At 39.3% G+C, this 18,384-nt stretch overlaps 1 protein-coding gene across 2 annotated transcripts in view; it reads left to right on the plus strand.

Annotated features, from left to right (window-relative positions):
• Positions 1 to 18,384, plus strand: part of LOC122779140 (beta-1,3-glucosyltransferase-like) — a 41,127-nt gene that overhangs the window by 12,928 nt on the left and 9,815 nt on the right. Inside the window, exons 12-14 of one of the 2 annotated variants that reach the window (XM_044041242.1) lie at positions 2,872 to 2,991; positions 3,792 to 3,936; positions 4,995 to 6,059. In XM_044041242.1, coding sequence (XP_043897177.1) covers positions 2,872 to 2,991; positions 3,792 to 3,936; positions 4,995 to 5,129 — 400 coding nt within the window. In that variant the 3' untranslated portion in view covers positions 5,130 to 6,059. Of the gene's footprint in view, positions 1 to 2,871; positions 2,992 to 3,791; positions 3,937 to 4,994; positions 6,060 to 18,384 lie in introns of those variants that run through there. The other variant, XM_044041243.1, reaches the window with a different exon arrangement.

An 18,384-nucleotide genomic window follows, 5' to 3' on the forward strand; every position in this document is an offset into this window, starting at 1 on the left:
TCTGTTGATTACCTAATGACACAGCTCATAGCGCTTCAACACACAGGATTAGATGCCAGCAAATGCTGCATTTAAAAAGCTTCATTAGTTCTCTTAAAAATGTCTTGAACTGTGGAGGAAAACAAAACAAATGTTTGCCGTCATTTAAATATAGATGTGTGAAAGTAGAGAGGCTTTGATAGAAGAGTTGTTGTTATGCTGTTGTGGATTTTCCATCTTCTGCCAAGGTTTCTTCTTTCTTTTCATTTATGTTGTTGCCTGATATTCAACATTCTGTATATACAGTGCCTTGTGAAAGTATCCGGCCCCCTTGAACTTTTCAACCTTTTGCCATATTTGAGGCTTCAAACATAAAGTTATAAAATTGGAATTTTTTGTCAAGAATCAACAACAAGTGGGACACAATTGTGAAGTGGAACGAAATTCATTGGATAATTTATACTTTTTTAACAAATAAAAAACTGAAAAGTGGGGCGTGCAATATTATTCGGCCCCTTTACTTTCAGTGCAGCAAACTCACTCCAGAAGTTCAGTGAGGATCTTTGAATGATCCAATGTTGTCCTAAATGACTGATGATGATAAATAGAACCCACCTGTGTGTAATCAGGTCTCTGTATAAATGCACCTGCTCTGTGATAGTCTCAGGATTCTGTCTAAAGCGCAGAGAGCATCATGAAGACCAAGAAACACACCAGGCAGGTCCGAGATACTGTTGTGGAGAAGTTTAAAGCTGGATTTGGATACAAAAAGATTTCCCAAGCTTTAAACATTGCAAGAAGCACTGTGCAAGCAATCATATTGAAATGAAAGGAGTATCAGACCACTGCAAATCTACCAAGACCCGGCCGTCCCTCCAAACTTTCATCTGGAACAAGAAGACTGATCACTGAGGCCCATGATCACTCTGGATGAACTGCAGAGATCTACAGCTGAGGTGGGAGAGTCTGTCCATAGGACAACAATCAGTCGTACACTGCACAAATCTGGCCTTTATGGAACAGTGGCTAGAAGAAAGCCATTTCTCAAAGAAATCCATAAAAAGTCTCGTTTAATGTTTGCCACAAGCCACCTGGGAGACACACCAAACATGTGGAAGAAGGTGCTCTGGTCAGATGAAACCAAAATTGAACTTTTTGGCCACAATGCAAAACGATATGTTTGGCGTAAAAGCAACACAGCTCATCACCCTGAACACACCATCCCCACTGTCAAACATGGTGGCGGCAGCATCATGGTTTGGGCCTGCTTTTCTTCAGCAGGGACAGGGAAGATGGTTAAAATTGATGGGAAGATGGATGGAGCCAAATACAGGACCATTCTGGAAGAAAACCTGTTGGAGTCTGCAAAAGACCTGAGACTGGGACGGGGATTTATCTTCCAACAGGACAATGATCCTAAACATAAAGCCAAATCTACAATGGAATGGTTCACAAATAAACATATCCAGGTGTTAGAATGGCCCTGAATCCAATCGAGAATCTGTGGAAAAAGCTGAAGACTGCTGTTCACAAATGCTCTCCATCCAACCTCACTGAGCTTGAGCTGTTTTGCAAGGAAGAATGGGCAAGAATTCCAGTCTCTTGATGTGCAAAACTGATAGAGACATATCCCAAGCGACTTGCAGCTGTAATTGCAGCAAAAGGTGGCGCTACAAAGTATTAACGCTTGGGGGCCGAATAATATTGCACGCCCCACTTTTCAGTTTTTTATTTGTTAAAAAAGTATAAATGATCCAATAAATTTGGTTCCACTTCACGATTGTGTCCCACTTGTTGTTGATTCTTGACAAAAAATTTAAATTTTATATCTTTATGTTTGAAGCCTCAAATGTGGCAAAAGGTTGAAAAGTTCAAGGGGGCCGGATACTTTCGAAAGGCACTGTATATATGTTTTTTTACGGTGACTTATTGTCTTCTCTCTCCAGTAGTCGTCACAGGCTTGGAGTTGCTCTCTGTCTGGAACTCGTTTTCTCCGACGACATCCGACAAAATAATTGTAAGTATCTAACGTTTATGATCAGACAAACGTTAGATACTTGCAATTAGAGTTCTAGACGGACAGCGACTCCAAGCCTGTGAGATTTCGAGTCCTTTGAGCTGTTGCTCCAAAACCCAGTAGCCAATCAGACGGCAGCTTTCTAAGGCCTTTCTTGAATCCTGAGTTTGCTGATGATTGTACATCATTGAAGACAGCACTCACAAGTAGCAAAATTGCTTCCATAACTTTTCTCCTTTTTTCTCTCCACTGTTATGATTATTTTCCACTGACTGTTTTCAAATGTTTTTTTAAAGAAATGATAATAATTTAGTGGGAAAATTAAGTCTGTGTTTGGCTATTGAGACATTGTGTCGTCATCAATCAGGATCAGAAATACTTATTTTACCTCTGCGGGGGGGAAATGACTATCGTTGCAGATACTAGAACAGAAAATAACATGTATTCACAGCCGACACTGAGATAATAAGTGAGGTGTGATACACTCAGAAAAATATATTTAAAAAATGAATAAAAATGATATACAATAAAATACTGATATCTGTCAAATGTACAAGAACTGGATAAATAAGTACCGATATATAAACGGTATTAGAAACACAACTTATACATAAAGATCACATCCTCTGTTTAGAGTTTTCCATCTCTCTCTATCCCTGTACAGGTCACACATTTGTTTTTGCTTCGTCACGCATATTTCACCAATATTCAAAATTCTATTTTTGCCATTTTAAGCCTGAGAGCTAGAGCCACAACATGAGAAACAAGAGAGAGTTTTGCCAGCAACAAAATAACCTTTATAAAGTTTGATACTCGTGCAGCTTCATATTTGTTCGCACCTCACTTCCTGTCTGTCTGTGTTCATCCGTCTGCAGTTTACCACGGTTGCGAAGACTGCTGCGTTGTTATGACCCAAGAGAAGCGGTGAGCCTTGGGGAACGATACGGCTTCGGTTTGGTCCGGAACGGATACAGCTACATCACAGGAGGAGGCGGGTGAGACTGCGATGGGAAAGTGTCACAGTGATCGTAGCCTGCAAGTCAAATGAATGAAGAGCTCTCCTACTAAAGCAAACATTATCTATCTAGATTTACAAATACTACTACTGCAAGTGTGGGTCATTTTATATGGTCAGCATTAAGCCTAATATTTCTATTTGAAAATATTTTTTTATGTTGATGGATAATTACGAACTTTGAACATGAGCCCTTTGTTGTGAAGCGAAAACTTTCAAATGTGACACGGAGCCCAGCTGTGTATCACCTGCATCATGCGTTGAAATATATGCAAGTTCAGAAATAAAGTGGACTGATTATTAATCTCTCTATCCCTATGTTCACATGAAAACAATAACATATATATGGTAGTTATTCGTCCTAGTCTCAGGCGTTGATCAGAGCCGTTAAGCAATGGCTGAGCTACAGTATAAGACAATTTATGCATCTAACCGTCCCAATCTGTGAGTGCTGACATGGTCGTCCTGAACATCGTCAAAACTTGGATAGTGAGTAGAATTTTAAATACAATTTGAGGGAATTAAATACCACTTTTAGAAAACTTGAGGGAAGCTCTGCTTTGGAACTGACGAATGATGAATGTAAGTCAAATAGCTGGTTTTTGCAACTAAAATAAATAAACTGGTGACTTATGTTGCCATGCATGATCAAGAACAAAACCAACGACTACCTCCCAGTCAGACAGTCACACAGCTCCACCAATAAATCCTCCACCAGATAAATGTTGCCGTCATGAGATCCGTGTCTCATCAGAGTCTATCTTTTGTGTGTGTGTGCAGGATAGTGCTCAGTCGGGTGGCAGTTTCCAGGTTACTTTCCAGCGGTTGCAGGTGCTACAGCGACGATGCTCCTGATGACATGGTGCTGGGCAGGTGCCTCACTTCCCTTGGTGTCCCTATCACACACAGTCCACTGTTTCACCAGGTAGAGAACAAAACACACACACACACAGGTGGAATCCTTAAGAATTTGAAATTCTTAATTTCCATCCGCTTTACGTCCGTCCATTCCAAACTTTATCTTGGTTACTACATACCTGTGTCTTTTGCGTTGATATGGACGTTTACACATTATTTCCTCTAGAGGAGTAACATGTTGCAGGCATCAACATAGCGACCATTAAAAGGGGTTATTTTTATTGTGCCTGAAAAGCGGTAAGTACTTAATCTAAGTTGTCCCATTAATGGGGAATATTACTCGCCGATGTTTTGCCGATGAGAGAGACCGATGATGAGTGTCATTTTCAATATTTCTGCATGTCCGCAGCGACTTTTGACAACTTCCTTCGCCAGATAATCCCTCGAATTAAACCTGACTCATCGGACTGTCTCTGTGCTGCTCCCACAATTTACGGTGGTATTGCTCTGTTTTTGTCCATCTTCGTAAGCTCTACTGCTTGAAGTGAAATAAAGGCAAAGTACAGACGGAAGGAGGAAAGGAATTGGGCTCATAACCGGGAGGTTGAAGTGCCCCTGAGCAAGGCACCCAATCCCTTATTGCTCCCCGGGTGCAGATAAGTGCTACCCACTGCTCCTGCACCCAGCTTGTGTGTGTGCACAACTGGATGGGTCAAATGCAGAGGACAAGTTCACTATCACTAATTTGTGTGTGCAAAAATGACTAATTCTAATTCTCTGCCCCTGTTTTGTTTGCGTAGGGTATAAATGAGCCTTCAGTCTTCAGCTAACTGTAAGCCAAAGGCGCTTCATGTGTAAGACATTGACCCTTATCTAATGTCAGGCATGCGCTGCATGAGGCCCACTCCGTGTTTTCCTTCTCCAAATGAAAGTGGTAAAAGACACAAAGGCTACCTCGTGGATCGCTGAGGCAAAAAAAAACAGATCGCTGAAATGTGCTACCCCGAGGCAACAGTCCCATGTATTCCGCGGCAGTGTTAATCCTGTGTGTAAATGATACGTGAGTCATGAAGCCGCAGACACACCGTGACACTCGCACTGAAAACCCCCACTTGTTTACTCTAGGCTCGACCAGATGACTACAACTACTCGTTGATCTCCTTACGCCAGGCCATATCCTTCCACAAGCACTGGAACGTAGATCCTGTGTCGGTCTACAAATACTGGCTGCAGGACACAAACCTAAGAGATGAACTGTAGACACACTGGATCTGTGCATGTGCTGTATGTGTGTGTGTGTGACATACTGTGGGAACCAAAGTGGCTGTAAAGTCCAGAGAGACCTGGCAAATTTGTCCTGAAGCATTATTTGATATATTAGTCCTATATGGTTTGGCACTTCCAATTCCTGGTTTTCACTCTGGCGACTCCGGCTATGGGTATGCTGATTTCTTGCAGCCATTGGTTAAGTGGGAAGAAACTGGGCTTGTAACCAGAGGGTCGCAGATTTGAATCCTACGATCGGTCCCCCCCCCCGTTGCTCCTTAGGGGTTTGTGTATAATAAAGATGGTGTTAAATGCAGAAGTAAAATGCTTTCACTGATTAGTGTGTGTGTACAAATGTAACTAATTCAAATGTTAATCAATATTTTTAATATCAGAATCAAATCAAATGGCTGGGTATCAAGTTAAAGGCTGATTGACTTAAGTTGTCGTCTTGGTTGAATAACATACTGTATTTAGGTGATTGTTTGCTAACATAGGAGTTTACATCTTTTCACTTGTTTTTAAAATGTATAGCCAGTAAAATCGTCCACAGTAAACGTGGGATGACAAATTGCATCAACCTCTAAATCTAAAAACTAGGCTTAAGATGAAGTCAAATACAGAGTTGTTGAAAACATGTTCACAATACTGAGAAATGAGCAAAGAAAGAGACCTTTTGAAGTTAAAGTCGGCAATAGAAGTTATATATATTATATTATATTATATTATATTATATTATATATTATATATATAATATAATATATATTTGATCTTTGTATGCGAGTCAGTTCATTGGTGGACGTGTGCGGATGCGACTGCTGCATTAAAGTACTATTTTTCAACGCCTCCTGAGAACACGTGTGTGTGTGTGTTTTCTATGTGCTATCTGAAAACCATATATCATTAAATGAAAGACAAAATGCTGCTTTGTGTGCAGATGTCTCATTTGTAGGTGGTAGTAAAATGAGAGCAACGTGGTTGTGACACATGTATTCGCGTCACGTCTCTTCTTCTAGGATGAAACTATCTCAACCTTTTGGAATGCAGGGCTCTTTTCGTGCGAACCTCCATTATGTCGGTGAATAATATGGATCAGCCCACACGTATTGAACAGCAAAGCGAAGGTGAGGCGAAATTGGATGAGTAGACATTGATAGTAGGTAGTGCTTGAAAGAGAAAAACTTCCTTAAAAATGAGCAACTTACATTCCTGAGCACAAACCGAACAACTCAGTATAGACCAGCTGAAACTGGCTAATCACAAAGGCCTCTGTGTAACCCTGGCACCCATAATTTGTCTACAGAGTGCTCCTCATTGTTGAACCGAGACCAAAAAAGGACCGATCACTTAACTATGCAGTCCTCCCCAATGTCGACTCTAGGTATCAGCAGGGGAAGGTGCCAGACTTCCTGACCTGACGCCTCTCCTCCAAACCAAAGTTATACCTTAACTCTGAGATTCACTGTTAGCGTCTCGTTGCTCCGTGTTTGGCGTTGTCTTAGTTCTCCTCGGATCTGAGCCTGTCATTAATTCAGCTTTCCAACTTAACTCCAGAAACTCCATCCTTTGGTCATCTCACCTGATAATCAAAATCAGTACTCCTCGGATGCTGTGATAGTTGGGGGGTGTCACCCACAACCCTGGAAACAATTAGAGGCAGTCCTGCTTTGTTCCATCTCAGTCTAGTCGTGGTTTCATTTACAGCTTTTGTCTGTGACTTGTAAAAACAAGAGGTGTGGAGCTGTGTCGATTGATTACCACGTCCTTCAGGAACTCACAAGAGCCCTTTCTCTTTTACTCCGCCTCAGCCAGTGTGTCTGTCATTTCTCTACACTCTGAATCCCATAAGTAGCAAAGTGCCTTCGTATTAGGTGTCATTGTGACTTTAGTTACTATAGCAACAGGGATATCCAGGACTGTCCACAGCGATCGTTCCCTCCGGAGCTTTTTTTTTATCAAGTAAGACAGACAACATTATTGTGATAAATGCGGAGTCGGAATCCGTTGCAGAGATAAATAACTGACGCATTCGTCACTGCCAGTTGAAATGAATCACTTGGTATCTGTTGGCATGATTGACATTCATACTCCTCAAGTCGGGATTGCCAGAATACTTTGCTCTCTATCGCTCTCAGATTTTCAACATTTATTTGCAGCTCCCCTCAAATTAGGTATCAGGACACACCTTGAGTGATTGTGCAGTGCAGTTCCAGGCTCGTCATTACACCGTTCTTTTCATGTGAAAAATTCAATATCTGTTCTTATCATACGTCCATTCACAGATGTTCCTCGCGCGCGCACACACATACTGGTATCTTTAATGAGTTCTTTTTTATCCCATTGACAAACTCGGGACACTTCCAGTGACAAAAGTCTGCAGCTTCCACTGTTTCCCTCCCAGTTTCTCAACAATCTGATCCGATTAACACACACACACATTATTATCAATTATCTCAGACAAAGAATAATCTAAATATTTACCTTTTTCAGTAGCAAATTCACAAGCAGAGCCATAACTGTCAATGGATGTTTGTGAGGATTATTTTATTTTTATTATTGCTTTATGAATAAAAGCCAGGGAAAATATTGGCCGTCACTGCCGCTCTTAATAGCTTCTCTTTGTCCAGTTTCCAGTTAAAAGCAGTTGCAGTGACTTGTAAACAACACACTCAGTCATTGAAGCACAGGGCTGCGACCTGTGATCACTCACAAAACAGTTGTTGATGGATAATTTGATATAGAAACAACATTGTTGTGATGATATGACTCCTCGCCTGTGGAGGATAAAGCAGTAGAAGATGAATTAGTGAATTGATGTAAATGAAATAAAATAAAAACATGTGACTGATGTTGACAAGTCATTAGATGTTAACATACATTGTAAACTTTCAGATGAGTCAAAAAAAAAATATCATCTGTCTATCATCCATCCATCTATACATCTGTCCATCTATATCTATCTATCCATCCATCTATCTATCCATGTGTGCCGCTTTGTAAGACTCAGGACATTTGAATGATGAATATTTTCTCTTTGAATGCAACAGTGACGAGTTGTTGAATCGCCTTGTTGAAAAAAAACAAACACTCGAAGCATGAATCACTGCTAAAGAAAAAAGAAGGGAGGGGGCCATGATGATGACTCAGTTTCCTGTAGGCGGTGTTGTCTTGAAAGTTTTGACATCCAGAATCACAACACACAACAACAACAAAGAACTTGACCCCTCCTCGCTGACCGCAGCTTCATCAGGTCTTACTAAAAATAAAGCGGCGTCGCAGGTCCTCAGTGTCTGTGCTGCAGGTTTTGTCTAGCACTGATGGATACAGGCGACGTTTTGTTTTGTCACCATGTTTCGTTTCTTTTTCTTTCTGGAAGTCTTAACTTATGTTCCTTCATTTTCATTTTTTTTGAGCTGAGAGTGACAATTTTATGATTGGACTCTTGTCCTAGAGCCTGTTTCCTCATTGCTGCTGCTCAGTTTACAGTAATAACAGCAGCACATGACACTGGAAAAGTGTAGAAATTGTCCAACAAACAACAGGTTTCTTAGCTGTAAGTTTAATTGATAAATTATAGAAAAAGAAAGTCTGTACTTGATTTATTAATTAATTTTTAACACACTAAATGACATTGTACTAAAAGACTGATCTGACAGCTGTAATTTAACCAGGCTGGGATAGTTATGATAAAATTAAGATTAAATAAATATTTCTAATTTTGATAAATTGAATTGAATTGAATTGAATTGATCACTATTTTCACTTTTTGGGGTTAGAGCTGCAAATATAAGTGATAAGAAAACATTTTAGATCAGATACATATTTCAGTCATAAACCTGCAACACAGATTCAATTTATGTTTTTTATTACAAGAGGAAAGATTTCGCTTATGAAGAGTCATGTGTTAGACAAACACCATATTTTGCCCTTTTTTGTAATTACTTCAAACGATCTGTTGTGCTTCTTAGCTGTATATTTTGAACTCAAACAGGTTCAAGTTTGAATAATTTTCTTCATCTGTACTTTAGAGGAACAATAATAGTAATTATTTCTCTAATCTTCATTGTTCAAGACAAGATAAGACAATTCTTATACTTGTGTTCTTGGTTGATGCTGCAACTGTGTAGCTTTTTATATTAGTTGTGCTGTGTTGTGATATTAAATGAATAGTAGTGTAATTTAACTACTTTAGTCGATTTTTTTAATGTACATTGTAGTGAAAATCGCTTCCATAACCAGGCAAAACTGGTAAGGATATAGTTCTAAATGAACCGAAATGAATCTAAATTCAAATTGAGTCAATATCTCGTCAATTGGAAATAAAATAAAAAATAAGAAAATACAACATAAGAAAGCAATACCCAATAATTTTATTTTCACATCTGACTATTTACAGGATCTGACCCTCGTGGATGCAGCAACACATTAATATCATCCTGATGTTGAGTGAATTATCCTCAAAACAGTGTCCCAGAGTATTCCCAACTCTACAAAATAAAGTAAAACAAGTGACAAACCTTGTAGTATTATTATAATGGTTATCACCCAGGGGCAATAATGAGTGTACAAACCTTGACTAGGCCCATTCAAAGCCCTGTGTCATGGCTGAATAATTCATAAGTGCCTTGGGAATTTAATTTTATTGTCCTTGTTGTACATATACACTTTGTCTCCAGAAAAACCACTTTCCCAGGCTGAGACAACGTTCCCATTCAGATTAAAAAAAAAAAGAAGTGGCCACAGATGGATGCTGGTCTTTATTGCCCCCACTGTGTTTGTTTCAATGATGATCACTTTTCCCTCCAGCCTTTGTATCAGTGTGGGTTTGTAGTGGAGCGTGATGATAGAACCTTTGCTGTCGTGGAGGTTGTGTGTTTAGTGTCGTTCCAAACTGTTTTGTTTCTTATTCCCATGTTGAAAGTGGAAAAGACGGGGGCACGACCCGATGGGGAAAATCCATCTGAGTGGGTGGATACAGGAAGTTCCTTTTTGGCTTTATGAGATAATTTAATTAACATGTGCACTTGAATGTGAATGAATTAATGAATGCACTTCCCTATTTTAGGGTGAAACCAAACACTTACTAAACCTGTTTCTTCTTTTTTTAATCACTCTGGTTGTTGATGTCGCAGAATGTCGTGTACAACTCTTACCATTGTTGATTTGGCCAAAACCCAGATACTGAACACATGCGCTTACATTTATGAAAACAAAACTACGTTACTTATTCACATGTATCAACGTTATTGTGTTTCAGCTGTCAACATTTACTCCTTAAAAACACTCAAGAAAATGCAAAAATCTTTCAACATTTGGTCTGTAGCTGTTGTCTCCTGCTTGATGTAAGGCTTGCTATGTTTCACAACATCAGCGAGCCAAGAGTCTTGCCTCATTTTCTCCTTTTTTTTTAATATGATGACATGACAAATTATTGATAAAATATTGATATCAATGTTGGACTAGTTTCCAGCTCATTTGTATAGCACATGATGTAAATATTGAGGGAAAAGCACAGCACATGAGTGGACACCAGTGTGATTGACAGCTTGTATCGTCGCAACAGGTGCGATTAACTCTTTAGGTACCGAAATTTGATATAATAGAATAGATTAAAAGTTTATTGTCCACCAAGGTGGAAATTTGACTTCGGCTCACTGGCATAAAAGCATAGAATCTTAAAAGGAGACGTACAGAAAGTAATAAAAACAGTACATGGTTAAAATACAATAAGAGGTGTTCATAGAACAAGAACTAGAAATAGGACACATTGTGAAAGACAAGACTTTGTGGACTTACGAATACATATCGCACTTGGAATTAATTATTTTTTTTGTTGTCAAAAAAACAAGAAGAAGGTCAATAGTATTGAAGTTTGATACTGTCATTTTCCAATTTTAAAAACTGACATGGTGTCTGTCAAATCTTGAGATTTGAGGCCTCACATTGGGAGTTATTTGTTCATCTTTACATACAATCTATTTTTTTTTTTGCACCAGGCTTGCAAAATTAATCATTAACAAAGTTGTCCGGTCATCCTCTAACGCTCGCAGAGCTCCGATACACAAGTTGTGACATTTAGTAAACTGGTACAAACAGAACCACCCTGTCACATTTAATCATTCTCCTCCTAATTACATCTCAGTGGAATAATGATGCACCATTTTCCCCCAAAACTGTCGTCACACATTTACGATCTGTGGTAATGCCAGCTAAAGAGGATCTTGCACAGTTTCAGGAGGGAGCTGAAGAGTCAATGAACTGGGAGCAAATTTATCAGTCCACACACAAACGACTCGCAGGAACACTGCTCTCAGAGACGAGCAATGAGACACGTTTTGTTTCACTTCTGAACCCGTGTGAAAGTGTCTTGTTTCAAAAATGTGTTTTCACAGCACTGAAGGCTTTGTTATGTACCTGAGGAATAATTTACCACTCTCAGAGCACACACAGATCCCCTGGAAGATATGAACTCACTGACTGACTGCTGCGAGTGAACAGCTCACATCCATCTCACTCATATGATCGTGCCCGATACAGCGACAGCTTATTCATTTATTTTGTCATCAATAAACAAACTGCCTATATTCCTGGCATCAGTCAAAGAGCCGGCATTTTAAAACCATTTTGGCTCATGGAGGGTTATTTTTTTAAAGTTTAATGTCTCAGCAGACTATTATTTCTGTCATGATTTTTAATGGAAATGTGTTTTGTTCTTCTCATATTGGAAGTTACACCTGGATTAGCCAAGTTGCAATACTTCCTGGTGCCAGTCTTGCCAGTAAACAGTGAATAGCTAAAGCAAGTAAGGTAATGGCTATAATCTGGCATATTTACATACTTACTCAATAAATAGTTGAATTAACCAAGAACTAATCTGTGTCATCATGTGAGATTCAGTTTTGCAGCCTTGTCCTGCACCATGGCTACCTGCATCGGTTCTTCGGAAAGAAACTTAGCACATCCACAAGTTAGAAATGCAGCTTTAGAGAAAAATGTAATCCTTTTGTTTATATACAGTAACTCACTGAAGTCCATAGCCATAAAAAGGATGTTTTCCACCTTCATATGGGACACCATTGTGCAGCGTTGTCCCCAAGTGGATATGTAGGCTTATCCGAAACACAGAGTCAGCACTCTTAACGTCATTCCTTCATTTTAAACCCCAGTGTTCCTGAGCTGAAACTGTGGTAGAGGAACAATATAACTGTCCTGTTATTCAGAGTTACTGTTTTCTCATTCATTCATTCATTGATCTATTCATTCATTCATTTTCTACCTCTTAAGCCTCCATGGTCTGTGTGTAATGCAGGGCATGTCGGGAATAACAAAGGCGCAATTCATCGTAGAAGTAACGCACTGAACGACACACACCAATCAAAGTATGGGCCCTTGTTTTTTTATGTAATGAAACTAATGACCTGTCATCAGTTCAGTCTATTTAATAGGAAGAGATGATCCTGTTGTGCACTCACTGTACTGACTGTATATCCTTAAAGTCAACAGATCAGCTGCTCTTGGTTCATTTACAACAAGTGAACGCACTGCCACCAGCACTGTAATATGACTGAGTACCTGTCGACTCTCCTGTCACTTCCTCTGGATGTGAACTGAATGCTGAGACCACAGAAAACTCCAGTGACATTCAGTTGTCAAGAAGAAAGGAGCCTGGATCACTGTCTGACCTCTGTAAGCAGAGGATGAACTGAAGTAGTTTGTTATCACAGAGTTTTCTGTATTACAGCCACATGTAGACTGGTTGGCGCTAACTCCCATGCCCCTTCCAGTAGGGTTGCAGTGGTATAGAGTTGGTCTAGTGTTCTACACTCAGGACAGGACAAAAACCAAATTGCTCCTCTTGAACACACCCTCACAACCCCAGTCTGCCACTCCAGAGGTACTGCGTCCCCCCCATGTCAATGCCACGTTGCAAAGGCGTGTCAACCAGGAGAGCCCCACAACATCTCGAAGAATTCCTGGAAGAGTGTAGTGGTTTCGCAGCACAGGTCGAGAGGCCTGTTAGCAGGGCGTTGCAGGAGATGACCAAAGCCTGTACTAGGCGTTTTAGCCTCAGCAGCGACTGAAGCCGTATGCCGTTTGTCTTGCCAGTAACCCGTATGCATTATGTCCTCGCAGGTCTGTGTTTGTGTGTGTGTGTTTTCCTCACAGGTCCATAATTGTTTTGTTGAGGTCCTAATGACTCATTTGATGAATAGGTGTCAGGTAATGGGGTGAAATCAGAATTAACATAAAATGTCACTGAGCCCTTTCACATAATTATTTTTCAGAAACAGCGATGTCATGGGAAATCCAGTATTTTATTTATAGTGTGCAACACTTTTTCTGTCTCGCATCATTTAAACAAAGCTGTCAGAGGAAATGTGGGGTTCGGTGTTTGGAGGACACTTTGGAAGAGCTGGGGATTGTACTGTCAACTTTTTGATTAGGGAATGGTTTTCAGAGCCACAGCTGCCAAATCGTAGAATACTTTATCTCAAAGAACTTGAAAAACAATGGTTTCTAAATGTCTCATTGTAAAGTAGAGGTGAAGGGGGTGATGAAAAAAGAGAGTGAAATTTAATCTGCTCACTCTGCATGTTCAGGCATGTCGCTGCACACTGGAACCCGAGCAACCCTTTTTCTTCTGTTCATGTTGAAAAGAATAAATGTCTGTCTCCTTTTGTCTATGTTGCACCTACTAATTAGAGAAGTATTTCCAGTGGCTCCTCAACACAACACAACTGCTTTACACAAGAGCCTAATGTTCTGTTCTTTATGTCTTATCTGCTTAATGGCTTATCACAACAGCACCCAGCACCATTAGCAGATGACTGCAGTTTAAAAAATGAGAAAGGAGCAGGAAAAAAAGCAAGATTGTTAACAATGTTAACAATGTTTTATACAATATTTTTCACAGTTTTCTTTCATAATTAATTGACGCTCTATTGGCCCCCAAGGACGGTGTTTTTTATCATTATTGTTCTTTTCTATGCAGATGATCCAAGTTTCTATCACCACAATCATTTCAGACTGAGTCTTTCAGAATAGAAATTTTTAGGTTATCTAATGAAAATCTGAGATTTTTTTTCATGTTGCAATATTCTGTATATTTCAAACTATACATACCTTCATTCACGTGCCACTGCCCATCCCTCTTACCCAGACTTTTCAAGGAATAGAACAAAACAGTCATACCACAACTGATTAAATCCTCCAATCCTCCAATATAAATACTTAACTGGTAATGTTAGATTTGATTTTATTAGGTTTTTGGTATGAGTACTATGGTTTGTGCCATGTTCCAGTGAATAATATTGTTATTCCTCATCTTTTAAGGGTAATTTTAGACTCTATATTGGACGGTTAATGGGCCTTGTGCTTGCATTGTCATGCCAATATAGACTTTGAAGTTTCCCTACAGGAAAAATAAGGTTTAGATATCTAATTCTAACTGCCTAAAACTTATTGCCGACACCCCACTGCTGCAGAATTGCAAAAACAGAGCCTCGCTGTGATTTGTGGGGACATGGCTCAAGGCTGCGCTGCCGGTTTATTCCATAATGAATACAAAAATGAGCGCATGGATGTGGAGAAAGTATTTAAGTCGAACTGCAAAGCGATGGTGTTACGTTAGGTCTCAGCCTCATTTCTTTGGGTGAACTTCTGTCTCTTTGTCCTGTGCCTTTACCATTTATCATTCAATCTTTCCATCTGTGTGTGTGTGTGTATCAGGAATGTTTTCTCCAGCACAAAAACACATGTTGAGTTTTAAAGCTTTCCTTTTGAAACTGTAATCGATCTGCGCAACAAAAGAGAAACAACTACAGCCTGCCCTCAGCTACTCGTTCTATCATAAGACCCCTAATTCAGTTAAAAATGGCACATTATGCACCGATTATTCTCTCAGGGGAAGTACTCATATGCAAGTAATTATGCAAACTTATTAGCTCCTCTTCTTTTTCTCGGTTACTGTGGAGAATGGTATTAGATCTAACAGTGCAGCCATGACGGGAAGCAAACTGCTAATTTGGGAAATTTCCATTGGAAGAAAAATATCATAACTGATGAATAACTGATATGTTTCAGTTAAGTTCTACTGTATATGGTTATTGTCACGACCGTCGTCTTTGGACTTTTTGTTGCTGGGTTTTTGGTTCTTTGTGTCTGGTTTTACGGTTTTATTTGGAGGTTTTTCCTCGTGTACCTGTTGGAGTTTTGCTTCCTGTCCCGTCTTCCCTGTTGATTGTCTATGATGTGTTTCACCTGTGTCTCGTTAGTTTCGCCTGTGTACGATTGTCCTTGCCTCCCTCGTGTATTTAAGTCAATGTGCTCCGCGGTGTCTGTGTCGTTTCGTCTTTTGTTAATTTATTTAAGACTCTTTTTGTTCATTTTTTTGCAACTGCGTTTGGGTCCTCCCTTATTTACACCTCTGACAGGTTATAAAATCATTGCTTAAACAATGGTGGACAAGGATATGATATGTATATATTAAGAAATTTGCTAATCTAGGAATCTACACTCTAAAAACAAACCCACAGACATTTCACACATTGCTGTTTCAATTGCACAATCCCTTTGGAACAGGTGTCCACTATTATAAGCGGTAAAACACTTTTTTTCCCAGACAATTAGATTTATTATAACTATCAAGGTGTGAAAATATGTCTTTTTTTTTATGTCATGCATGCATTTTATGCCTGAAAATGTGGCTTCATTCAAAGATATGGTTTAAGGTCAAATAGTAATGAGGGGAAATGTGGATCAAATTAAGGTGGGCTTGTTTTAAAAAGCAGGAGGAACATTTTTAAGCATGAAGCTATGTAGAGAATGCTGCAGTCAGCAGCTCACCACAAAAGTGGACAACATCCACATGCAAATGTAATATATACATGAAAATAATTCTAATTTTATTCATAAATCTCGTTGAGATTAAGCGCTTTGTGGCACACAGTATGTGTGGTAGTAAAGGCATATTGCTCTGACCATCTTTCTTCCCTTATAACTTCTATAGAACCTACTTTTTCCAGGTGCAGTGAGCTTCACTGTGTTCCTCAATGAGGCTTGCATGTGTATATTGTTCTTTGTCAAAAAGCTGCACTCTCATGTATCCTACTATAGAGGATCATTATCACAACAGCGGGTGCAGCATGTCCCACATTTTGCTTGTGATCTCCTGCCATACACTCACTCGCTCGCTCCTCTAGTTATTTTTTTGCTATTGCTGCCACACAATAGTCAGAATACTCTTTTTTTTTTTTCTTCAGTTGAGTGGAGGATTAGTTCCTGCGTTACAGAGAACGGGATCTCATTAAAGCTCACACTGGATTCTTAAAAAGGCTTTTAGACAGAGAGAGATTTATTCCCACATCATGCAGTCACAGCTTTACAGGCACGATTATAGACTGTATATAAAAATGGACTTCATCAGAACATGATGTCAATTTTGTAAATTATCTTTCTCAATAAGAGGAAATAGATGATGAAGAGACAGTTACCATTTGAGCATGGCTCGAAAATCTAGATTTAAGAGGAGGCTTTAGTCACTGCAGTAAACAGAGATATACAATATATCATTATATATATATATATATATATATTTATGTATATACCGTTTTTATTTATTATAAAAATAAATGTCTCTCCCACAAATAAAACCAAACTTATGCATAGCCAAATATAACTCGCGAGAGTGAGAATCTGAAAACAGTATTAATGTTCTCTCTCTAATGTTTGAATCTCACACTGTTTGAGTCTCGAAGCTTCAGCTCCTCTGTGTTTGTGTGTGTGTTTCCTCTCCTTCTGTCGTTTGTTTATTATTTATTTAGCGTTTGCTGTTTGATTAAAGCTAGTGATTCATCCTGGAGATCCCAGTCTGTGTCACTGTGTGTGTGTTTGTGTGTGTGTGTGTAAACCCCGACAGGTTTGGATGACAACACAAAGCACAGGCAGATGGCAGAGAAATAAGCTGACGGCAGTTTAGTGAATACAAATGATCCTATTGTTTAATGACACAAGGCACGGTGAATGACTCGGATGGTGCAAGTCTTTTTGGGGCATAGAAAAATGAAGTCTGCAGACTTGTTTCAGTGTGTATAGACGTAGCTGTTTACCACATCATGTGGTTGAAACTCATCCTTAAAGGACTTGAACTGTGCAGATTAGTTTTATATTTCTGCTTCTTTTATGTAGGTGGCACATTTTCTCCTTCCTCTTGTGCATAAATAACAAAATTAGCCAGTGTGATAGTGGAATATTTGCAGAATCATATAATTTATTTATTATTAAGGCTTTTAGGACATTCAGTATTAGTTTTTTATATATATATATCATTGTGTGAACTCATTTAACAATAGTTTAATTGTAACAGACATTTGTTTGTATTTACAATCCAGTGTGGTAATCTAATAAAGACTTTTAATAAGTTTGACAAGGAGCCACTTAAAGGTGATGAATGGGGTGATAAAATAAGCGCTTATTAATGGATAAAAGATCCATGTTTACCACAGAATGTGCACCATTGTATAAACTCTGTCCAAAATTCTAAAAAAAAACCAACACATTATTACTTTGTAAGCTGCGACACGTTGTCAGTGTTCGTTAACGTCACAGGTGAACAGGTGAATGTCAGGTAACATATCCCACTTTCTTGTTTTCACCCCCTCCTCATCCAGAGACTGTGCTACAATATAGCAAGCGATCTCTCAAATGTCGAACTTAATTTGGTTGCCTGTACTGTATCCAGCCTGGCTCAGGCCAGAGTCTAATTTAGCCCCACATTATTTCGGGGGGGCCCTGATTCTTACTCGCTCTCAGATGCCCAGTCACATCTAATCTGTGTGCAGGGTTTTCACAGCCCGGCCTTGCATTTAGCCTATCACAGAGGAAGAGATTGGCCCAGAAGTCACAGCAAAAAGTAATTTCATCTTCATCAGGGTTTGGCAGAGCTCCAGCGCTGTTCCGGCAGGGCTCTGCCAATGCAATGATAGTGCTGATGAAATATTGAGTTGGTTTAGGTGGGATTTAAGCCTTTTGATAATATAGGAACACAAATATGTCCGGAAGCGTGATTTAGTTCAGTTAAAATGCCGCTATTATGTGCTTTTTATGACCAGAAATGATTGTGGGGAAAGGAATCGCTGCTTAATAAGCACAAAGATGTTTGTCTCGCAACCAAACAGATAAAATACTTGTTTAGTTTGCTTGTTTGAGTCGGGACATTGCACATTAACCCTTAACAGTTCCTAAGCACATT

The sequence above is a fragment of the Solea senegalensis genome, linkage group LG13 (assembly GCF_019176455.1).
Source record: "Solea senegalensis isolate Sse05_10M linkage group LG13, IFAPA_SoseM_1, whole genome shotgun sequence".
In the NCBI taxonomy this organism is placed as follows: domain Eukaryota; kingdom Metazoa; phylum Chordata; class Actinopteri; order Pleuronectiformes; family Soleidae; genus Solea; species Solea senegalensis.